The 26,715-nt window shown below is 50.0% G+C and overlaps 1 protein-coding gene across 1 annotated transcript in view; it reads right to left on the reverse strand.

The window, feature by feature from the left end:
• The window catches only part of Usp6nl (USP6 N-terminal like), a 128,071-nt gene extending 102,880 nt beyond the window's left edge, over window positions 1–25,191 (reverse strand). The window contains exons 1-2 of the mRNA XM_034510019.2: window positions 25,030–25,191; window positions 11,410–11,501 (exon numbers count right to left, since the gene is read on the reverse strand). Coding sequence (XP_034365910.1) covers window positions 11,410–11,413 — 4 coding nt within the window. The 5' untranslated portion in view covers window positions 11,414–11,501; window positions 25,030–25,191. The remainder of the gene's footprint in view (window positions 1–11,409; window positions 11,502–25,029) is intronic.
• Between the last annotated feature and the right edge of the window lie 1,524 nt (window positions 25,192–26,715).

Genomic DNA, 26,715 nt, shown 5'->3' on the forward strand with positions numbered 1-26,715 from the left:
AACATAAAGTCCACTAGAGTATGCCTGCTAAGTTACAGAGTGATGACCATACCAGCAATACCAACAATCATAAACCCACTGCAAACAAACTGAAAAATGTACTGAACGATCTAAAAAGACCTCAAAGTAAGAGATCCTCAGAGACATTAGGACAGTAAAACAAACAACAGTACAATACGGGGAAAAAAAAAAAAAAGCTTATGGACATTTAAAAAAGAACCAACTTTAAATATAGCAAACCAAACACTAGCCACTGAAACATTAAAACAGATCATGCTACAGTACCACCTCCTGGGCTAGGCCACCTCCACCTCCATCCACCTCCATCCACCTCCATCCACCTCCATCCACCTCCATCCACCTCCATCCACCTCCATCCACCTCCATCCACCTCCATCCACCTCCATCCACCTCCATCCACCTCCATCCACCTCCATCCACCTCCATCCACCTCCATCCACCTCCATCCACCTCCATCCACCTCCATCCACCTCCATCCACCTCCACCTCTATCCACCTCCATCCACCTCCACCTCTATCCACCTCCATCCACCTCCACCTCCATCCACCTCCACCTCCATCCACCTCCATCCACCTCCATCCACCTCCACCTCCATCCACCTCCACCTCCATCCACCTCCATCCACCTCCACCTCCATCCACCTCCATCCATCTCCACCTCCATCCACCTCCACCTCCATCCACCTCCATCCACCTCCATCCACCTCCATCCACCTCCACCTCCATCCACCTCCACCTCCATCCACCTCCATCCACCTCCATCCACCTCCACCTCCATCCACCTCCATCCATCTCCACCTCCATCCACCTCCACCTCTATCCACCTCCACCTCTATCCACCTCCATCCACCTCCACCTCCATCCACCTCCATCCACCTCCACCTCCATCCGCCTCCACCTCCATCCACCTCCATCCACTTCCACCTCTATCCACCTCCATCCACCTCCACCTCCATCCACCTCCACCTCCATCCACCTCCACCTCCATCCACCTCCACCTCTATCCACCTCCACCTCTATCCACCTCCATCCACCTCCACCTCCATCCACCTCCACCTCCATCCACCTCCACCTCCATCCACCTCCACCTCTATCCACCTCCACCTCTATCCACCTCCATCCACCTCCACCTCCATCCACCTCCATCCACCTCCACCTCCATCCACCTCCACCTCCATCCACCTCCATCCACCTCCACCTCCATCCACCTCCACCTCCATCCACCTCCATCCACCTCCACCTCCATCCACCTCCATCCACCTCCACCTCCATCCACCTCCACCTCCATCCACCTCCATCCACCTCCACCTCCATCCACCTCCACCTCCATCCACCTCCATCCACCTCCACCTCCATCCACCTCCACCTCCATCCACCTCCATCCACCTCCACCTCCATCCACCTCCACCTCCATCCACCTCCACCTCCATCCACCTCCACCTCCATCCACCTCCATCCACCTCCACCTCCATCTCCATCCACCTCCACCTCCATCCACCTCCACCTCCATCCACCTCCATCCACCTCCACCTCTATCCACCTCCATCCACCTCCACCTCTATCCACCTCCATCCACCTCCACCTCCATCCACCTCCACCTCCATCCACCTCCATCCACCTCCACCTCCATCTCCATCCACCTCCACCTCCATCCACCTCCACCTCCATCCACCTCCATCCACCTCCACCTCTATCCACCTCCATCCACCTCCACCTCTATCCACCTCCATCCACCTCCACCTCCATCCACCTCCATCCATCTCCACCTCCATCCACCTCCATCCACTTCCACCTCTATCCACCTCCATCCACCTCCACCTCCATCCACCTCCACCTCCATCCACCTCCACCTCCATCCACCTCCACCTCTATCCACCTCTATCCACCTCCACCTCCATCCACCTCCATCCACCTCCACCTCCATCCACCTCCATCCATCTCCACCTCCATCCACCTCCACCTCTATCCACCTCCACCTCCATCCACCTCCATCCACCTCCATCCACCTCCACCTCCATCCACCTCCATCCACCTCCATCCACCTCCACCTCTATCCACCTCCATCCACCTCCACCTCTATCCACCTCCATCCACCTCCACCTCCATCCACCTCCATCCACCTCCATCCACCTCCACCTCCATCCACCTCCACCTCTATCCACCTCCATCCACCTCCACCTCTATCCACCTCCACCTCCATCCACCTCCACCTCCATCCACCTCCACCTCCATCCACCTCCATCCACCTCCACCTCCATCCACCTCCATCCACCTCCACCTCCACCTCCACCTCCATCCACCTCCATCCACCTCCACCTCTATCCACCTCCACCTCCATCCACCTCCACCTCCATCCACCTCCACCTCTATCCACCTCCACCTCCATCCACCTCCATCCACCTCCATCCACCTCCACCTCCATCCACCTCCATCCACCTCCATCCACCTCCACCTCTATCCACCTCCATCCACCTCCACCTCTATCCACCTCCACCTCCATCCACCTCCACCTCCATCCACCTCCACCTCCATCCACCTCCACCTCCATCCACCTCCATCCACCTCCATCCACCTCCACCTCTATCCACCTCCATCCACCTCCACCTCTATCCACCTCCACCTCCATCCACCTCCACCTCCATCCACCTCCACCTCCATCCACCTCCATCCACCTCCACCTCCATCCACCTCCATCCACCTCCACCTCCACCTCCACCTCCATCCACCTCCATCCACCTCCACCTCTATCCACCTCCACCTCCATCCACCTCCACCTCCATCCACCTCCACTTCTATCCACCTCCACCTCCATCCACCTCCATCCACCTCCATCCACCTCCACCTCCATCCACCTCCATCCACCTCCATCCACCTCCACCTCTATCCACCTCCATCCACCTCCACCTCTATCCACCTCCATCCACCTCCACCTCCATCCACCTCCATCCACCTCCATCCACCTCCACCTCCATCCACCTCCACCTCTATCCACCTCCATCCACCTCCACCTCTATCCACCTCCACCTCCATCCACCTCCACCTCCATCCACCTCCACCTCCATCCACCTCCATCCATCTCCACCTCCATCCACCTCCACCTCCATCCACCTCCATCCACCTCCACCTCCATCCACCTCCATCCATCTCCACCTCCATCCACCTCCACCTCCACCTCCATCCACCTCCATCCACCTCCACCTCTATCCACCTCCATCCACCTCCACCTCCATCCACCTCCACCTCCATCCACCTCCATCCATCTCCACCTCCATCCACCTCCATCCACCTCCACCTCTATCCACCTCCATCCACCTCCACCTCCATCCACCTCCATCCACCTCCACCTCCACCTCCATCCATCTCCACCTCCATCCACCTCCACCTCCATCCACCTCCACCTCCATCCACCTCCATCCATCTCCACCTCCATCCACCTCCATCCACCTCCACCTCCATCCACCTCCATCCATCTCCACCTCCATCTACCTCCACCTCCATCCACCTCCACCTCCACCTCCATCCACCTCCACCTCCATCCACCTCCATCCACATCCACCTCTATCCACCTCCATCCACCTCCACCTCCATCCACCTCCACCTCCATCCACCTCCATCCACCTTCACCTCCACCTCCATCCACCTCCACCTCCATCCACCTCCACCTCCATCCACCTCCATCCACCTCCACCTCCACCTCCATCCACCTCCACCTCCATCCACCTCCATCCACCTCCACCTCTATCCACCTCCATCCACCTCCACCTCCATCCACCTCCATCCACCTCCACCTCTATCCACCTCCATCCACCTCCACCTCCATCCACCTCCATCCACCTCCACCTCCATCCACCTCCATCCACCTCCATCCACCTCCACCTCCATCCACCTCCATCCATCTCCACCTCCATCCACCTCCACCTCTATCCACCTCCACCTCTATCCACCTCCATCCACCTCCACCTCTATCCACCTCCACCTCCATCCACCTCCACCTCTATCCACCTCCATCCACCTCCACCTCCATCCACCTCCATCCACCTCCACCTCCATCCACCTCCACCTCCATCCACCTCCACCTCCATCCACCTCCACCTCCATCCACCTCCACCTCCATCCACCTCCACCTCCATCCACCTCCCACCTCCATCCACCTCCACCTCTATCCACCTCCATCCACCTCCACCTCCATCCACCTCCACCTCCATCCACCTCCATCCATCTCCACCTCCATCCACCTCCATCCACCTCCACCTCTATCCACCTCCATCCACCTCCACCTCCATCCACCTCCATCCACCTCCACCTCCACCTCCATCCATCTCCACCTCCATCCACCTCCACCTCCATCCACCTCCACCTCCATCCACCTCCATCCATCTCCACCTCCATCCACCTCCACCTCCATCCACCTCCATCCACCTCCATCCACCTCCACCTCCATCCACCTCCATCCATCTCCACCTCCATCCACCTCCACCTCTATCCACCTCCACCTCTATCCACCTCCATCCACCTCCACCTCCATCCACCTCCATCCACCTCCACCTCCATCCGCCTCCACCTCCATCCACCTCCATCCACTTCCACCTCTATCCACCTCCATCCACCTCCACCTCCATCCACCTCCACCTCCATCCACCTCCACCTCCATCCACCTCCACCTCTATCCACCTCCACCTCTATCCACCTCCATCCACCTCCACCTCCATCCACCTCCACCTCCATCCACCTCCACCTCCATCCACCTCCACCTCTATCCACCTCCACCTCTATCCACCTCCATCCACCTCCACCTCCATCCACCTCCATCCACCTCCACCTCCATCCACCTCCACCTCCATCCACCTCCATCCACCTCCACCTCCATCCACCTCCACCTCCATCCACCTCCATCCCTCCACCTCCACCTCCATCCACCTCCATCCACCTCCACCTCCATCCACCTCCACCTCCATCCACCTCCATCCACCTCCACCTCCATCCACCTCCACCTCTATCCACCTCCATCCACCTCCACCTCTATCCACCTCCATCCACCTCCATCCACCTCCACCTCCACCTCCACCTCCACCTCCACCTCCATCCACCTCCATCCACATCCACCTCCATCCACCTCCATCCACCTCCACCTCCATCCACCTCCACCTCCATCCACCTCCACCTCCATCCACCTCCACCTCCATCCACCTCCATCCACCTCCACCTCCATCCACCTCCATCCACCTCCACCTCCATCCACCTCCATCCACCTCCACCTCCATCCACCTCCACCTCCATCCACCTCCATCCCATCCACCTCCATCCACCTCCACCTCCATCCCCCTCCATCCACCTCCACCTCCATCCACCTCCATCCACCTCCACCTCTATCCACCTCCATCCACCTCCACCTCTATCCACCTCCATCCACCTCCACCTCCATCCACCTCCATCCCCTCATCCACCTCCACTCCATCCACCTCCACCTCTATCCACCTCATCCACCTCCACCTCTATCCACCTCCACCTCCATCCACCTCCACCTCCATCCACCTCCACCTCCATCCACCATCCCTCCACCTCATCCACCTCCATCCACCTCCACCTCCACCTCCCCCCCCACCTCCATCCACCTCCACCTCCATCCACCTCCACCTCCATCCTCCACCTCCATCCACCTCCACCTCTATCCACCTCCACCTCCATCCACCTCCATCCACCTCCATCCACCTCCACCTCCATCCACCTCCATCCACCTCCACCTCTATCCACCTCCATCCACCTCCACCTCTATCCACCTCCATCCACCTCCACCTCCATCCACCTCCATCCACCTCCACCTCCATCACCTCCATCACCTCCATCCACCTCCACCTCTATCCACCTCCATCCACCTCCACCTCTATCCACCCTCCACCTCCATCCACCTCCACCTCCATCCACCTCCACCTCCATCCACCTCCATCCACCTCCACCTCCATCCACCTCCATCCACCTCCACCTCCACCTCCACCTCCATCCACCTCCATCCACCTCCACCTCTATCCACCTCCACCTCCATCCACCTCCACCTCCATCCACCTCCACCTCTATCCACCTCCACCTCCATCCACCTCCATCCACCTCCATCCACCTCCACCTCCATCCACCTCCATCCACCTCCATCCACCTCCACCTCTATCCACCTCCATCCACCTCCACCTCTATCCACCTCCACCTCCATCCACCTCCACCTCCATCCACCTCCACCTCCATCCACCTCCACCACCCACCACCTCCATCCACCTCCATCCACCTCCACCTCTATCCACCTCCATCCACCTCCACCTCTATCCACCTCCACCTCCATCCACCTCCACCTCCATCCACCTCCACCTCCATCCACCTCCATCCACCTCCACCTCCATCCACCTCCATCCACCTCCACCTCCACCTCCACCTCCATCCACCTCCATCCACCTCCACCTCTATCCACCTCCACCTCCATCCACCTCCACCTCCATCCACCTCCACTTCTATCCACCTCCACCTCCATCCACCTCCATCCACCTCCATCCACCTCCACCTCCATCCACCTCCATCCACCTCCATCCACCTCCACCTCTATCCACCTCCATCCACCTCCACCTCTATCCACCTCCATCCACCTCCACCTCCATCCACCTCCATCCACCTCCATCCACCTCCACCTCCATCCACCTCCACCTCTATCCACCTCCATCCACCTCCACCTCTATCCACCTCCACCTCCATCCACCTCCACCTCCATCCACCTCCACCTCCATCCACCTCCATCCATCTCCACCTCCATCCACCTCCACCTCCACCTCCATCCACCTCCATCCACCTCCACCTCCATCCACCTCCATCCATCTCCACCTCCATCCACCTCCACCTCCACCTCCATCCACCTCCATCCACCTCCACCTCTATCCACCTCCATCCACCTCCACCTCCATCCACCTCCACCTCCATCCACCTCCATCCATCTCCACCTCCATCCACCCACCTCCATCCACCTCCACCTCTATCCACCTCCATCCACCTCCACCTCCATCCACCTCCATCCACCTCCACCTCCACCTCCATCCATCTCCACCTCCATCCACCCTCCACCTCCATCCACCTCCACCTCCATCCACCTCCATCCATCTCCACCTCCATCCACCTCCATCCACCTCCACCTCCATCCACCTCCATCCATCTCCACCTCCATCTACCTCCACCTCCATCCACCTCCACCTCCACCTCCATCCACCTCCACCTCCATCCACCTCCATCCACATCCACCTCTATCCACCTCCATCCACCTCCACCTCCATCCACCTCCACCTCCATCCACCTCCATCCACCTTCCACCTCCACCCTCCATCCACCTCCACCTCCATCCACCTCCACCTCCATCCACCTCCATCCACCTCCACCTCCACCTCCATCCACCTCCACCTCCATCCACCTCCATACACCTCCACCTCTATCCACCTCCATCCACCTCCACCTCCATCCACCTCCATCCACCTCCACCTCTATCCACCTCCATCCACCTCCACCTCCATCCACCTCCATCCACCTCCACCTCCATCCACCTCCATCCACCTCCATCCACCTCCACCTCCATCCACCCTCCATCCATCTCCACCTCCATCCACCTCCACCTCTATCCACCTCCACCTCTATCCACCTCCATCCACCTCCACCTCTATCCACCTCCATCCACCTCCACCTCCATCCACCTCCACCTCTATCCACCTCCATCCACCTCCACCTCCATCCACCTCCATCCACCTCCACCTCCATCCACCTCCACCTCCATCCACCTCCACCTCCATCCACCTCCACCTCCATCCACCTCCACCTCCATCCACCTCCACCTCCATCCACCTCCACCTCCATCCACCTCCACCTCCATCCACCTCCATCCACCTCATCCACCTCCATCCACCTCCACTCCATCATCCACCTCCATCCACCTCCATCCACCTCCACCTCTATCCACCTCCATCCACCTCCACCTCCATCCACCTCCATCCACCTCCACCTCCATCCATCCATCCATCTCCACCTCCATCCACCTCCACCTCCATCCACCTCCACCTCTATCCACCTCCATCCACCTCCACCTCTATCCACCTCCACCTCCATCCACCTCCACCTCCATCCACCTCCACCTCCATCTCCACCTCCATCCATCTCCACCTCCATCCACCTCCACCTCCACCTCCATCCACCTCCATCCCCCTCCACCTCCATCCACCTCCATCCATCTCCACCTCCATCCACCTCCACCTCCATCCACCTCCATCCACCTCCACCTCAATCCACCTCCATCCCCTCCACCTCCATCCACCTCCACCTCCATCCACCTCCACCTCCATCCACCTCCACCTCCATCCACCTCCATCCACCTCCACCTCCATCCACCTCCATCCACCTCCACCTCCACCTCCATCCATCTCCACCTCCATCCACCTCCACCTCCATCCACCTCCACCTCCATCCACCTCCATCCATCTCCACCTCCATCCACCTCCATCCACCTCCACCTCCATCCACCTCCATCCATCTCCACCTCCATCCACCTCCACCTCCATCCACCTCCACCTCCATCCACCTCCATCCACCTCCACCTCCACCTCCATCCACCTCCACCTCCATCCACCTCCATCCACATCCACCTCTATCCACCTCCATCCACCTCCACCTCCATCCACCTCCACCTCCATCCACCTCCACCTCCATCCACCTCCATCCACCTCCACCTCCACCTCCATCCACCTCCACCTCCATCCACCTCCATCCACCTCCACCTCCATCCACCTCCATCCACCTCCATCCACCTCCACCTCCATCCACCTCCATCCATCTCCACCTCCATCCACCTCCACCTCTATCCACCTCCACCTCTATCCACCTCCATCCACCTCCACCTCTATCCACCTCCATCCACCTCCACCTCCATCCACCTCCACCTCCATCCACCTCCACCTCCATCCACCTCCACCTCCATCCACCTCCACCTCCATCCACCTCCACCTCCATCCACCTCCACCTCCATCCACCTCCACCTCCATCCACCTCCACCTCCATCCACCTCCATCCACCTCCACCTCCATCCACCTCCACCCACCTCCACCTCCATCCACCTCCACCTCCATCCACCTCCACCTCCATCCACCTCCATCCATCTCCACCTCCATCCACCTCCATCCACCTCCACCTCTATCCACCTCCATCCACCTCCACCTCTATCCACCTCCATCCACCTCCACCTCCATCCACCTCCATCCACCTCCACCTCCACCTCCATCCATCTCCACCTCCATCCACCTCCATCCACCTCCACCTCCATCCACCTCCACCCACCTCCACCTCCATCCACCTCCACCTCCATCCACCTCCACCTCTATCCACCTCCACCTCTATCCACCTCCATCCACCTCCACCTCTATCCACCTCCACCTCTATCCACCTCTATCCACCTCCACCTCTATCCACCTCCACCTCTATCCACCTCCACCTCTATCCATCTCCATCCACCTCCACCTCCATCCACCTCCATCCACCTCCATCCACCTCCACCTCCATCCACCTCCATCCATCTCCACCTCCATCCACCTCCACCTCCATCCACCTCCATCCACCTCCATCCACCTCCACCTCCATCCACCTCCATCCACCTCCACCTCCATCCACCTCTATCCATCTCCACCTCCATCCACCTCCATCCACCTCCATCCACCTCCACCTCCATCCATCTCCACCTCCATCCACCTCCACCTCTATCCACCTCCATCCATCTCCACCTCATCCACCTCCATCCACCTCCACCTCTATCCACCTCCACCTCCATCCACCTCCACCTCCATCCACCTCCACCTCTATCCACCTCCACCTCCATCCACCTCCATCCACCTCCACCTCTATCTACCTCCATCCACCTCCACCTCCATCCACCTCCACCTCCATCCACCTCCACCTCTATCCACCTCCATCCACCTCCACCTCCATCCACCTCCACCTCCATCCACCTCTATCCACCTCCATCCACCTCCACCTCCATCCACCTTCACCTCTATCCACCTCCATCCACCTCCATCCACCTCCACCTCCATCCACCTCCACCTCCATCCACCTCCACCTCCATCTACCTCCACCTCTATCCACCTCCATCCACCTCCATCCACCTCCACCTCCATCCACCTCCATCCACCTCCACCTCCATCCACCTCCACCTCCACCTCCATCCACCTCCACCTCCAGCCTCACAAAGATCTGACTTTTGCATCAACAAGATACTGAGAGCAGAAATGAAAACAGAGCTACCTGTCCTCAGAAAAACTCATGCAACAATGATGTTAACAGAACTCCAAAACTACAAATAGAAGTTTGATTTTCAAAAGGTTTTTATGTTAATAATATCTTGCACCTTCACAGTAATCTTTATGAACTCATGAACAATTTCCCTGGAGTTGAGGTTTCTATGAAATAACTGTGTACAAAGTTCATGAATGGAACTGAAACAGCAAACACAGTTTCCTCCAAATCTGGATCCGAATACCTCTAGCAATTGATCTTGTTTGTTCAATGTATCTCAGCAAAAAAAAAAAAAAAAAAAAAAAAAAAAAAAAAAAAAGACACAGTAGATACTTTAAAAATCAATGTTAACTTTCTGAAATTATCTTTAGTAGAAGGTCTCAAACTAAAAACCATGAGAAAAGCTACCTTAATTCATATTAAGGTAAATACAACCAATATAAATAATATACAAAAAAGTATAAGCTAACATTCTAAGAGGAAATGTTCACACTATCCCAGAGTTTCCATAATCAAAAAGTCTGTATTTCCAACAGCCATTTAGGACCCCATGTAGAATAAACCCCAAGTCTTTCTTCATACTCTAAAAGTAAGCACTTACCACAATAAAATCCAGTTCTCATGGGCAGAAAGAGAAGTTTGTTATCAAACCTGCTAAGTCCAAGATAGCCTTGTTTTCTTGCTCTATTAAAAGCACTGAGGGATTGCTGTGGTTTTACATAAATATAATAACCCATGTTGCCCAATGATGAAATTGTATAAAAACTTTTCTTAATTATGGTCAACTACAATATTCCCTTTCAAACTTTTAGGATTTTTTCCCAGTAGAAAACAGAAAGCCAACAGACGCCCTTAGATGACAGAAGTAGTCAGCTAATAAGCTAGCACCAGGCTCCCTCCTCACACCTAACTCTTTAGGATAAACCACACAGCAAAATGTGTCTCTCTTTGCCTTAAGAGACACATGCACAGCACTATGGAAAACCCAATTATTCTTTCAGGAAGTGATAAAAAAAAAAAACATGTTTCTTCTTTTGTTAATAAGTAAGCACTTATTAACAAGGCAGCAGAAATTAAACCAAGCAGGATACTCACTCATGACTGCAAACGTCTCTGTGTGTTGTTCCAATCCAGTATTAACCCAAAATCTGCTGTCCAGGGTTTCTCAGGGGAATACATATCCTGTTCTGGAAACAGAGAAGAAAGAAATCAAATTTTCTAAAGGTCAACATTTAAAGTTTCCTAAAAGAAAATTAAAATAACTTTAATTCAGTTTTTTCTACTATCTCTAGAACCCCTACTTAAAAGTAATCTTTTAAATATAAAAGATAACCACTAATCACCATCTGATTCGCAGTTCCCTCTTTCTAAAAACAAGTAACATCAAGAATTAAAAAGTATTTAGAAGACAATTGCCATACAGGAGCTTAGTGTGTAGACGGCAACTGCCATACAGATGTTTAGTGTGCAGACAGCAACTGCCTTACAGGAGCTTAGTGTGTAGACGGCAACTGCCATACAGATGTTTAGTGTGCAGACAGCAACTGCCTTACAGGAGCTTAGTGTGTAGACGGCAACTGCCATACAGATGTTTAGTGTGCAGACAGCAACTGCCTTACAGGAGCTTAGTGTGTAGACGGCAACTGCCATACAGATGTTTAGTGTGCAGACAGCAACTGCCTTACAGGAGCTTAGAGTGTAGATGGCAACCGTCACATAAAAGCTTTTGAACTTGAATCTTTAGTACTAAACTTACTCCTTCCCCATTCCCAACTAATAAGTCAAGACGAGTGCTTTGCCTAGGACAAATAAAGCAAACCATGCCTGCTGAATCTATTTTGATTGCATTCAAAATAAAAATGACCACAACAGTTACTGCTATAAACTTTCTGTAATGATGCCACTTCCTCATTATAGGCATAATATTTTCATATTTATCCAGTTACGTGTAGTACACGTCCTTTCAGGGCATTCTAAGTATTTTAAAGATATACCTGGTAAGTAAGTTGCAAGCGTTAGACGTAGCTCTTTTCACTTCAGTGTAACATAACCTTTGCTTTGTATTAATATGAGGCTCAATAGGAAGACGCGCTTGACCCGTGACTAAGATCGCATTACAGTGCTTCCTTTTTGATTAGCACACTTTTAGATGAGGCGGAAGTACCAGTGGTTAAACAATTACATGATGCAGGAGGGCCTTCGTAGCTCTAACAACACGTAGCGTCACAGTGCTGTGACTCAATGCAAATGTTCGTAGCTCTAACACATAACGTCGCAGTGCTGTGATTCAATGCAAATGTACAGGTGCATAACTTTCTTCATAAAACAGTAAGCTATGTCCCACATCATGGAAAGTAACACTTTATTTTATAAATCACACAAGAAAACAGAAAGCAGTAAGTCCCTCGCTTGCTACGAGGGCTGAGTCACAGTTTGGGAAGCACTTTTAAAGATTCCGCTTGCTGAGTCCATGCATTGTACTCAGATCATATAAGAAGCACACATTTGCACAATGTGTAGATTGCATCAGCATGTGCATGCACCACATGGGCCTACACTGTAGTTAGCAGTGGTATATAATCACGGCTCTGCCAGCCTGTCACCTGACCCCAGCCCACAGGTTTTCTTCTTCATCTGGGCATTAGCCAGTGATTACCCTTTCCAGATAACCCAGTTATCTCACGGAAATGAGTAGTGTGGCAAATCTACAATCGCATATAATCCCATATTAGTTTCAGATACACGTTCAAAGTTTCTCACAATAAAGACACTCCTTGATGGTATGAGATTACGTTTACTGAATTTGATTTCCCTCCTTGGAAACTAAGAGATGGAACAGGCTGAATGACAACAGGAAGAGGTAGGAATGTCACAAAAACCCAAAGCAGATACAACATTCACAGGTGCCCCAGAGTCCATGTGCATTCAGACTTGGAGCAGCTACTCTTTGCCCAGGAGCTTATGCTTATATACACTTTAAATGTTAAATTTTCTAAACAGTAATATCAAAGTACCTTAGAGGGTGTAATGTCTCCTTCCTACCATACCATAAGAAGCCAAATAAATCCTTATCCTGGTATTTAAGACATAAAGAATTTTCTCAGCACTAAAAATACTATCTTCAAAAACATTAGGACAGGGCTGAAAGAATGGCTCAGCAGTTCAGAGAAATTGCTGCTCTTCCAGAGGAACAAGTCAGTTACCATGACCCACATCAGGTGGCTCACAGCTACCCAGAAGTCCAGCTCCAAGGGATGCATGACGCCTCTGTCTGGCCTGCTCAGCCATCTGAGCTTAATACAGACCCACATGCAAACATATGCACCTACACATATTTAAAAATAACAATGGTTTTTAAGTCAGGATAATAAAACTTACAAACACTGGACGTACAGACTTTCCATATGAGGTAGCAAATCTTTCCATTTACAAACATGCAAAGCGTGTGTTAGAATTTAATGTACAAACCCCCTGAAAAACTCTTTTTTCCCCCCAGCATACTATTTGTATTGATTATTTGGGAATTTCACATAATCACCCTGATCGCATTTACTTCCAGTCCCCCCAGGTCCACCTCCCACCCTTGTGACCTCCTCCCAGAAAAAAAAAAGGAGGGAAAAAAAGAAAGACCAAGTCCATTTTGTGTTGCGCATGCACTCACTGGAGCACAGTCAAACTCTCCCAGTGGCCATTTCATGGAGCAATCCTTAGAAATGTGCTCATGAATGACAGAGTGAGGGTCACCTGGTCAAGGTCCTTCATGCTCATCACAGCTTCAAAACAGAGGCCTACTACCCGGGCCCCACCCCATCTACTTTCAAAGTAGGTAGTCTATCAAATTTTTTCAGCAACCAGGGGGCTTGATAGCACTAGCACACTCTCAAGATAAACTATAATCCCTTTCTCCTCACCTAGTTACCCTCCCCTAGAGAAGAGCAATGTCTCTTAAAAACAAAACTTTACATACTAGGTATTTTGTAGTATTCGAGCAAAATCCAGCATTTATCTTACTTTTCACATACTGGCTTTGGGGTGGGGGTGGGGGTGGCAATATGTCTTCCTGGAAGAGGCAGAACCAACCACACCCAATTGGAAGCTGTAAGAGCACCAAGTTTGCCTACATTCTCTTGAGCTGCATAGCAGCATTAGAAATGCACACCCAAGGAGCCTGCTGGCCCCAAATGACACAGAACTGAAGAGAGCCCACAGCTGGACCAAACCCAGCCAACCTCAGTCAGACACAGCCAAGGCTGCGGATCTATGAGCTAGAAATGTCTGCTGTCAGCCTTTGAAATTTAGCGGTTATTACAGCCAAAGGTGATTAAGCCAGAGATACAGACACTGACTATGGGGGGTGAGGGGGGAGGATGGCTCAGCAATTAAGAGCAAGCACTGCTTTTGAAGAGGACTGAAGTTTGATTCCCAGAACCCACATCAAGTGTTTGACCACCTCCCATAACTTCAGCTCCAAGGGAATCTGACATCACTGACCTCTGGGGGCCCAAGCATTCATATGTCCACACAAATGCACATACACAGATCCACATGCATACACATAAATAAAAATAAAACAAATCTTAAGACACTAACTTTAAAAACAAATTAACTAAATCAGGCTGTTGTGGCACACACTTTTAATCCCAGCACTGGGGCAGGGGCAGGGGCAGGGGCAGGGGCAGGGGCAGGGGCAGGGGCAGGGGCAGGGGCAGGGGCAGGGGCAGGGGCAGGGGCAGGGGCAGGGGCAGGGGCAGGGGCAGGGGCAGGGGCAGGGGCAGGGGCAGGGGCAGGGGCAGGGGCAGGGGCAGGGGCAGGGGCAGGGGCAGGGGCAGGGGCAGGGGCAGGGGCAGGGGCAGGGGCAGGGGCAGGGGCAGGGGCAGGGGCAGGGGCAGGGGCAGGGGCAGGGGCAGGGGCAGGGGCAGGGGCAGGGGCAGGGGCAGGGGCAGGGGCAGGGGCAGGGGCAGGGGCAGGGGCAGGGGCAGGGGCAGGGGCAGGGGCAGGGGCAGGGGCAGGGGCAGGGGCAGGGGCAGGGGCAGGGGCAGGGGCAGGGGCAGGGGCAGGGGCAGGGGCAGGGGCAGGGGCAGGGGCAGGGGCAGGGGCAGGCTGATCTCTGAGTTCAAGGCCAGCCTGGTCTACAAGACAGCCAGAACTACACAGAGAAACAATGCCTTGAAAAAACCAAACCAAAGAATGAAGTAAAGTTTCGAGTTAAAAAGACTGTATTCAAAATCTAGGCACACACTAATCATAGGAAACAAATCTAAACAAGTAAAACACATAGAGGCTAGAAATTAAGGCATCAAAAATGTAGAGTCGGCAAATACGGCCTGAGAGAGAGACGTGGCTGTAGAATCTATGCCATGCTTGAGCTGGGATGTAGCCAGAAACCATCATGAAGCTGAGGGCAGAGTCCAGTCTCAGAGCATTTGCCTGACAGACAGACATAAGGCCCTGGGCTCAAGTCCCAGCATCATACCAGAAAAAGGAAGAGAGAACTTCCTAGCAATCTTGTCTGACTATAAGAGAGAGGGAAGGGGAACTTGTAACACGCTGTTTGTCACAGCAAAAGAAACAAAATCCAAAACTCTACAGAAGGATTTGTTACATCATCTGTTTATTACTAAGCATTTTGAAGCAGTAAAATGAACCAAAAATACACGTATCAACCAAAAAAAAAAAAAAAAAAAAAAAAAAAACCCTCAGAATTACTGATATATTCTCACTCAAGTATGCTATGGTATAATGACACAATGATATCAGGACACCAGGACACATGAACTCGCTTGTATCACTTACAGAATACAACAAAGTTAACAATGCATTAGTTAGAAATGCCCACACAGCTAATGTCCTATAAGGATGAATGCAGGAACATAAGCTATGGGTCCTCAGGCCAGCAGGGGGATGAGATAGGACAGTCATGCAGGAGGAGACTGGTAGTTAATATTCTGTCACTTAAGCTGAGGGAGGCAACTGAATGGATGTCACTGTTAGTCTTTATGTAATACAGAACACTTGTACAAACCTTCTAATTTACAGTATTCTTTTATTTTAAAAAAAATTTCCCCAAAGTACAGAAAATGTAAATACAAGTAACATAAATATACATAGGTGCATGTATAAAGGTGTTAAATGCAGTTATAATCACTCAACAGTAATCAAGGGACAGAAGCAGCTGCAGTGACTCACTAACTCCTTGGGAATAGAGACAAATGTGTGCAGTACAGCTTGACTACAAACTGTGAGGTGGTGTGTTCTCAAGTGTCCTGTTTATGAAGGCAGAGCAGATCAGACACTGTCCGTGTACATCTGGCCACCCACAGACCTGCATCAGCCATGCTGCCCGACCACAGAGGCCCCATCTCACCTGCACAGCTGTATACTCCTGCACAGCCCTTCTCCAGCAGCTTGCTTCCCTAATTACTACTGTTGAGAAGTCAGTGCCCTCTCCTCGCCCATAAAATGCTTAAGAAAATGTCCTTCACCACAGCATTAATTATAACATCACAGAAACTTAAATTCAAACGTCCGATACTAAACAACTGACTAGATTGTTCATTATTAATAGTGTCTCGTGTCCATGAAGACTGCCCAGCAATTTAAGGAAATGAACGAACACTGCCATGGCCTTTACACACCCTCGTCACAGAATGGTCAAGAAAGTACATCAGAAGGTAAGCTTTATCTGACTCACATTCATTTCCTCAAAGGCCTACAATCCAAGACTTGTAAGTTCAATTTTTTAATTTAAAACAGACAATATAAGCTGGTGTGGTGGCATATGCCTTTAACCCAGGACTCAAAAGGCAGGGGCAGGAAGAACTATGGATCTGAGGCCAGAGCCCTGTTCTACAGAGTGAGTTCCAGGCCAGCCAAGGCTTCATAACAGGATACTGTCTCAAAAAAACATTTTTTAAAAAAAATATAATGTTTTAAATTTAAAAAACATACAACACATAACTTATTGATCATGCAATAAACCCTTCCTGAGAAACTCCCAGGGGAGACAGACAGTAGCCTAGGCATAGCCAACAAAGCTATGAACAGAATACTACCCCTTTGCAACGTTTACATTATAATAATTCTAGTGCCTTCCTTTCTTAATTCAGTCACAGCTCATCAGTCCTACTACGTATGCTAAGGCAGATCCCAGGTAATGTCTAGATGAAGAAATGACTCCAGTTAATACTACAGACATTATTCACTGAGACATATCTCACCCTTGTGGTTACACCATTCTTGGACTTCCTATAAACAATACTCTAGAGCAACGTAGACACATAAAACACAATACTAAATCCCCACAGCCTGGACTCTTTTCCCAGCACAAGGAAAGTACCGTGCACCTGTCACTGACTCCAAAAAGAGGTTTATTTTGCTCACTAAGTCAACAAAATATTTCCTGCTAATGAGATCAAAGAGTGAGATGGACTGAGTAGAATGGCTGGGTTCAGCAGTGTGTTTACACATGTATGTTAATGATGTATGAGACAAGGTAAAGTCAATTTCCTTTCCTAAGGTAGAATGCTTATCAAACTCCGGTGACTTTGTTTATACTGGTCAACAGGCATTTGAAACAGCAAGTATCATTTCCAAAGCTTCCCTTTTCTATCAGGTACAGAAAGGCAGGGGCTTTCAAGGGTGGCTTATAACGTTATACTACCATATGCACTGGATGTTTCTATCCTAGCAGAACCATGCATAGTGGTTAAGCTCCACAGATAAGTGGAGAACACAGCATCTTTTAAGGAACCTGATGATACTGTTAAAATGAGGGTTGCTATCTACAACAAACACTAAAGCAAACACCATGATGGAAAGATTTAAAAGTAGATGTAATTCTAACACATATATTCAAGGAATGTTTGATCCATTAAAATTTAAACACCAAAATACACTCATCTGCTCTTTCAGTAAGTATTAATTCAACTCATATATAAAAACTGCCTGAGTAGCTCAGGACACAAGACAAGCTTGATCCCAGCCATCCTGAAGCTAACAGAAGAAAAGTCAGAACAAGCATGCCAGCAGAAGCCAACTGGCAGAAGTAGTGGTCAGGGCTTCTGTAGATCCAGGTACTGTATTGAGAGTCAGTACACTTATGAGCCAAAGGACTCGAGTACAGAGATCTGAAGGGTAGTATGTATGAAACTGGAAGCCAGCATGACCGTGGTCGGCTGCATGTAAGGCTTCACAAGGAGACCACTACGTCAACCAGGTCCACTTGGCCTCCCTGGGCCTGTGTGTGCAAGAGTCAGAGTTAAATTTTCCAGGCTGACTGGCACCCAGGAATATCACGGGATCCTGTGTGAAAGGTGCCCTGGTAAACTAAATATAAAGTTGATGTGTGCATTAATAGTCCTGATACATTTTTGGTCTCATAAAATAAGAAAGTTGAAACACAATATTGGAGTTCTATTTGTAACTTGTGTTATTTATGACTTTAAGACTAATCTGAATTAAATGAGAAGCTGAGAAAGATTCTAATTTCCTTAGCATAAGCAGAATCAAGAAATCAACTATCACAGTAAATGAGGTATGAGCTAAAACAAACCAGTCTAAAATGCTGCATTAAAGGGGGACGGGGAAAAGTCAGTTGACCTGAGGGGAAACCGGCAAAGCGGCTGTTGATAGTAACGTATAGCGAGACAGCAAACACAACACTAAGTCTGAGAGTCTAGATAATGTTCTTCTGGCATCCTCAATGATGGCTAAGTATTACCTTTGGAGAGAGGGGTTTTGTTACTACTCAGGAAAATAAACCCCAAGCAAGTCTGGAAAATGATCTTAGAATTCAAATTTATACAAAAAAGTGCTGACAATTATCCAAATATGTTTATTATCATATATATTGTTAACACCTTTAAAAAGAAATTCCTAAAGTAAATAAATAATAAAAATAAATAAAATCCACAAAGCTCTCTTCAGTAATTAATGCAATAATCTTTAAGTGCACAGCATACAACAGTGTTTTGAAAACTGCCCTCGCACTTCACAATCACCCCATCTACATAATCTCTATTTTCCAATAACTAAGCATCTAGCCAGGTATAATGTATAAAAGCTTCACAGGCTGGGGAGATGGCTCAGGGGGTTAAGAAACTGTGCTTGTCTGAAGTTAGGGTCATCAGAACCCATGTAAATGCTAGGTGGGCGTGGCATGGGGTTACTGGAGCACAATGGCTAGCTGGAGAACAGCAGAAACAGCAAACTGGTTCATCTGAGACACAGTGTCAGTAAATAAGGCAGAGTGATACTGGCCTTGGACCTTCACGTGCATGTGTATACACACACATGCACACACACACACACACATGCACACATGCACACACACACACACACACACACACATGCACACTAAACACATGTGAGAAAAAAGACCTGCATTTCCACAAAGGTAGATCCAGACCACCTGTCTCCTATAAGACAATGGCTGGCCAAGCAATATACACCACAGGTAGTTCTAAGATGTTAAAAATACCAAGGAGACAAAGTGGCATCAACACTTTGAATAAATGTTTGCTAAGTGACTACTAAAGCTAACTGAATGTCTACCTATTGGTGAATGATTCCACTTCTAGGGCAGACAAAAGGAAGGGGTTTATGTAGCCAACAAAATACACAAGTGAGAATGTTCACAGTAGCTGTATTATAGCAGCCAGTAACTGAGAACAATCCAAATGCTTATTAGAAGTAGAACGGACTAGGCCACCATTGTGGCAATCTCTATTTTTTGATGCTAGTTACTGCAGGATGACCTGCATGAATTTTTAGAATCTTGTCTCTCCCAGTCAAAGACCAGGGCCATTTCCCCTTTCTCTACAGGCGAGCATCTTACAACTGTCTCGAGTAGTAACCAATATACAATGGGCATTAATAGCACAGGAGTGCCAAGTCCAAGTGATAAGGTCAATATAGCTTCTTTGTGGCTCACCCCAACCCCTATTCTTAGAATCCAGCCACACAGCTCATGCGACCAACTCAAGCCACACTGTTAAGGCTGCATCGAAGTGTCCTATCCCTGATCTGACACAGAATCAACCCTTCATACAACAGCAGGTGTGCCCTTCAAACAGCCCAACCTGAAACTGAGTGAGACAGACATGAGCACTGCCCAAACTGCAGAGTCGTGAGGAAGGCAAATATCACCACTGTTTTAAGCCACAATCATGAACAATTGTTTAGGTAGCCAGAGCAACTAAAACAAATACTGGATAATAAAAAGAAACGGCTACATACAAATAAGTAAAATTCACTTGCAGAATACAGTGCTGAAGGAAAGAAACCAAACACAAAACAGTGTATGTTGCATGACCTTGTTTCTTTGAAAAACTAAAAATCTAAAATTAACCTGTGGTGACAGAAAATTAAGTCCTGGGTAAATTCAAAACAGGAAGACAGTACTGAATGAAAACAATTATAATAAACTTCTGGGGCACCAGAAATACTCTACAGATTGAGCTGAGGTAATTACATTATAAAAATTCTTATGGATATACATCTAAGACTAGTACTCGTTTGTGTAAACAATACAACTTTTTAAAAGGGTATATCCAAGAACTAACGCGAAACTAAGGCAGAAGCAATCACCAGCCAAAAGAAATTAGGAATCCAAGATGGAGAGTGTAGCACCCTGGGGCTTCTTTATCCTAGGAAAGTGATACCGGATCAAAGCAGGTACCTGAGAGGTTACACTGTACTTAGGCAGCCCTGAACACTAAAAGGCAAAGTGTCATGATGTCAGAAAGACCAAGTGAACTATCCTCTTGATTACAATTAAGACTTCAACAAAACGAACCCCAAAAGAAAGGAGAGCTTGGAAGTAAGCTACACCCAAGCATAAACTAGGGAGAAGGGACAGGAGGGTACCTGAGGCTCATAGGCAAGGCCAGGTCAGACTCACTCCATCCCACACAAGGCAGGTGGGTCCACAGGAAGGATACACAAGGTTCAGCTCTGACATGCACATGGGCCCACACTCAGGTGCCCACACCGCCTGAGTAAGTGCACACCCACGCACAAAACAGTAATAACATAATATTAAACACTGAGAGTAGTAAAATCTACAATCCCAAACTAAAACAAAACAAAGAAAGAAAAAGAAAGAAAAGAAAAATGAAAATGTCATTTTTAAAAACTCAAGGCAAACCAAGAAAGAATTTTAAGAATAACTGCCCAGGTAAGACAGATTTCAAAACTGTCCTCCATACCTATTCAATGTTTTTCTTTTATGATTTTTATTTCATTTTGTCTTATCTTACTCCATATATACTGAAAAATTAAACTGCCTGAAAACCAAAAGTGAATAGCCCAGCAGCTCCCAGGGAGAAGACATGCATAAACACTACACTCGTGCTGTACTGAAACATGGCTTCGCCATCCCTGGTAACAACGTGGCTCGTGTAAAATTAATATCCTGAGCTGTTTTAAGTGACAGTCTACCACAGCACTCTAGCACATTTTTTTTTTTTTATTCACTTGTTGATGCAGTAGAAGAAAACTTCCAGGGGGAAAATATGTAACTTCTGCTACACTCCTAACACTGTCACCAAGACGACACAGGTGCAAGGTGTACCTCTGTCACAAGATAACTAAGTCATCTATGCAGAGCCAAAACCACTTAGGAACCCACAAAAATTTCCAAGTCAGTCTTGATCTGGCTACAAGCAAATGAAGCAACCCCAATACTTACTAAACTTTTCTGGGGTAGACAGCTCTTAAAGTTCTATGAAGATCGGGCATGTTTAAATAAGGTAGTCTAAGCCAGTGAGGGAAAATAGAATCACACTAAATCAACAATCAACAATGACCCTTATAGTCTTTGTTCTAAGAAGAATCAAAGGATATTTTACTCAGCATTTAATCCGAGTTTTACGGCTATAGTAACCCCAAGAGTTCTAAAAGCAGACACTGCAGTGGACAGTCTCTTCCAAGTCCTGTGTGGCCATGGGGATCAAGCGGACTGACTCACTCTCTGAGATGACTATGAAGCAGATGATGAGAGACTGGTTCAGGAGCACTCGGGCCGCACAGAGAAGAACCAGCCAAGAGGCAGCGAACGCTCTCCGCCACCTCAGCCTCCCTTACTCTGTACTGTGTACACACTTTCCCCTCACCCAGATACCCTAATTTTATGAAGAAATAAGCTTTGAAGAATTAAGTCATGAGGTGAGAGAGCCTGTAGATGATCCCAGCCAGCCAAGAATGGTCTCTGTGCCTCTAATCCCCACACCGTCTAGTCCCTGTATGCTATGTGGAAGTATGCTACAGGTCAGACTGTTCACACTGTGATTCTTAGGTTAACTGCAAAAAAATGGTAGAAACCTTTTAGAGGGGAAAACAGTTCTCTAATATATAATTAGATCACATCTGTAAATGGAAAATGCTTCTCACAAATTACACTGAAGGGGCAAACTGTAAGTCTGTGGTAATTAGTCTGAATTGCACTGGTTACAAAACAAGGATGGTTAAAGTAGAATTAAACTCAGAGCCAGAAAAGGTCTCCTCCTCTCTACCTGAAGAAGCAACTCTCAAAGTTTAGCATTCTAGATTCTTTGACTTCCTTAACACTCCTCAATTTCTCAACCAAAATCATTTGCTAAAAGGTTGAGCTCACTGGCTTCTTTCACCCATCTTTCCTGGCTATAAAGTGTAACAATAATTCACCATGATAGCAAAGCTAGGCCAGGGCAAACTGCCGGGCCCTGAGCCCCAGACTGGATCTGCTGGTTCCCACACAACGCATGGAGAGGATCAGTCAACATACACCAACACCAAGTCCGACACTGCTCCTCAGGTACCTGTTTAACCAGACCAGTTGTCCTCACTGAGGGTTACCTGCACAAACGGAGTAATGGAGGACTGGAGAGATGGCTCAGTGGCTAGGAATACCTGCTGCTATTCCAGAGGATTCAGGTTTGACTTACATGATAACCCACAACCATCCAGAACTCCAGTTCCAGGAGGTCTGACATCCTCTTCTGACCCTGAGAGCAACAGGCACACATGTGGTGCATATGCACATAAATCTTAAAAATAGATATTTTAAGGTGAAAGGGTACTGGTGGATTACACTCACCAGAACCAAGCACAACCCAGAGTTGTAGTCTGGTTAAAAAGCAAGTGGCAGCACTGAGGCTCAGGACCCAGACTCTGAAAGTTAGACAAAGGCTGCTTCTTGAATACCTTTGTGAGAGTGTCCCAATTCTTCAACTGGGGATACCTGTCCTTGCAATTAGAGTTCTGTTTCCCTCACAAGTTAATTTACACTGTTATTAGTATAATTTCCTTTTCCATTTTGACTTACAGCTTAATGGCCTGGGGAGAGTACAAACTAAGGCGTGAACAAGACAGCACGCTTAGTTTCTCCTATAAAATTATGACAAACTAGTTAATATTTTGTTAATTGTGGGGTCTTGGTGACAAAAGTAATGAGACACTGTTCGTCCTATGCCAGTTTACTGATTATTAAGGTGACTTAAAGAAAAGAAAAAAAAAATGTAAAACTCTGCCCTAGTTCTCACCATCACCACCACCACCACCACCACCACCACCACCACCACCACCACCACCACCGACAAAACTTCCAGAGATTCAGTATGGGAGGGAATTGGGCACGGGTCATCTCAACTGTACTGCGAAACTTTTCTGAGCTATGAAACAACTGTCTCATAGATCTAATTATGTAGGAAGAGAAGGAAGGGAGGAAAGGAGGGAGCGAGGGAGACAGATCCACAACAAAATTATTCCAGCAAGAATACTTAGAACAGTGTCTCTACAACTTCTTCCATTCGTGTTGCAGTATTGCCCCAATTCACTGAGCCTTTCCAATCCATAAGGCACAACGCACATTAGTCTTATTTAAAAAAAAAAAAAAAAAAAAAAAAAAAAAAGCATCTGGTGTAGGGGAAATGAGTGATTAGAATCTACTAACTCAGCTTTACTCGAAAATGCCGTGACGTTAGCTAATACCTTGTACGCTCATTTTAAAAATAAAATTCAACGTATTTGTCGATTAAACAGAGTGTGGCTAGACTAGAGCCCAGAGATCCCGATGCTCAACATTTATGAATGTCCCACCATGGAGTAAGACGTCTCTCATTCGCTGGCATTAAAACACCTGCGAGCTACCGTGCTATATCTCCCACAGAAACACCGCGCTCCGGGAGCTCCAAACTATCCAGCAAAACTTTGCACGGGCACACGGATTTCCAGGCTTTCCAGCTCCCTCCCTCACCGCCCATCCTCCCCCGGGCTGCTCCAAAGTTCTTGCGGCATCCAGGCAATCTTTTCAGCGAAGTTTGCCTGGGTCCTGCCCACTCGCGCTCCCGCAGGACGCAAGTGAAACTTGCGAGAGACACGTCTCCCCGGGGACCGAAACTTGCACGCGGGGTGGGGGAGGAAGGCGACCAAAGCGGTCCGCCTCCCCGGGGGTCGGCAGGCAGCGCTGGGCCCTCCCGGCCCCCGGCCCGCCCGCGCGCGCTCGCCCGCCCGCCTGTCAATCACACCGCAGACCCCCACACACACGCGCGCGCGCGCAACACGGCGCGCGGGTTCTCCCGGAGCCGGCTCCGTCCAGGCCGCGCCGCCGCAGCGTGCCCTCTGCCCGGGGCTGGGAATGGCGGCGGCCGGCTGCCCGGGGCCAATTCCGTCCTGGCCCCCTCGCCTTTAGACCCCGCCAGCCCCCTCCTGCAGCGGCTGAAGAGAAAAGGAAGTTACCTCCAAGCGGTCCCGGCGGCGGCGGCAGCGGCCAGTCACGGGAGGCCGAGAGGGTCCGGCGCGGCGGCGGTGGCGGCGGCTACCGCAGTGCCCTCCGCCCCATTGTTTCCCTTCCAGGAGGCTCCCGGCAAAGCCGAGCCCGGGAACCAGGAAGTTCCCCGGCGCGACACCTCCTGCCGCCGCCGCTATGGAAACGGCCCCCGCCTTCCCCAGGGCGGCTCGCCCGGGACCCCGCCTCCGCGCCGCCGGCCCCGCCCGCCTCACCGGCCGCCAACAGTCGCCGCTGCGGCCGCGGCCGCCGCCATCTTGGCGCGGGCGGGCAGCCCCTGCCTTCCCGGCGGCACGTGCGCTGCTCCCGCGCTCCCGTCGGGCGCGCTCCCGTTGGGCTGCAGGAGGAGGCCGACTGCCCAAGCCCCTCTCTCTGCAGGAAGAGGGGCTCCGCGGACCCGGCAGCGCCCAGAGATTACTCCAGGACTACGCATGGGCTGGGACCAATGCTGCGTCTGACACCTGGGGGCGGGCGACAGAGCTGGGAGCCTTTTGCAGCTGGGGCCCATCTGCATGCCGGCCTTGAGACCTTTCCTACTGCACTTGGGTTTCTCTTGGACTCGGTATCTTCATCCGTGATACCGTACCTGCCTCATGGAGTTGTTCCCTGCACAAGCAAATGCCGGTGTGTGCACAATGATTCTGTCAATAGACTGGCGCTGTTACTGACACAAGGTCGCACAGTCAATTACCAAGCATTTATGCCAAGTGTTCAGATCAGCACGACTTTAGACTCCCATGTGTGAGAGGCTTTTGCTGCCTTTAAAAAAAAAAAAAAGTGTGTTCAATGTTCATCTCTGGCCCATCTTTCTTTAGGTCAGCTTTCTTTTGTGTGTGTGTGTCGAGAGTTTTAATCTCCACGGTCTTCCATTAAGGGATGATGTAAACTTCCCAACACTATAATTTGCTGGCAGTTAAATGATTTATTTAATAGAAGCTGCAAAGCTTAGGGTGTGCGAATAACTAAAAGGCTTCTGTCCTTGTTTCCAGGAACTAGAATTACTAAAGCTGGCAGCTGTGCACTGTTGGTAATCTCTCTTTCCTAGGCTGCTGAAACATGACACTCATGACTGCAGGTTGTGTTCAATAAGGGACAGAAGGGGAGGCAGAGTCCTGGCCCTTCCTCAGCATGCAGACTTTAAGGCCTGTGACTAGTTGGGTCTTAGATGGCCTCTAAGGCCACTTCCAACTCTCATGCTGATTAACCACTTTACAATGTTGAAGAGGTGGAGCCTTCCAGTGAAACCCAGGGCCTTTTGTACACACACACACTGAGCTGCATTCCCAGTTTAAAGACATTAACATAATAAAAATGTATCCTTTCATTCAGGTCTTCATCTAAACCACGTTTAAAAACACTACTTTTGGGTCTTTTTATTATTGTTTTGTTTATTCTGGTATGCACAAAATGGCACAAAAATGAAAATCAAGTCAAAAGTTGGATGGATGTGGGAATTTTTTTTCAACACTCAAATATTTATAAGAAATAGAATTCCCAAATTAGCAAGTCACCAAAGCACTCTCCATTTGAGACAATACCTCCCGCTTCCAAGTCTTTGTGACCAACACATGCACATATGCTTGTACCTGAAGGTTGCAGAAGTCCTCCAAAAGATGCTTACTGAGTTAGATGGCAAT

Source organism: Arvicanthis niloticus, chromosome 8, assembly GCF_011762505.2.
Source record: "Arvicanthis niloticus isolate mArvNil1 chromosome 8, mArvNil1.pat.X, whole genome shotgun sequence".
Classification (NCBI taxonomy): Eukaryota; Metazoa; Chordata; class Mammalia; order Rodentia; family Muridae; genus Arvicanthis; species Arvicanthis niloticus.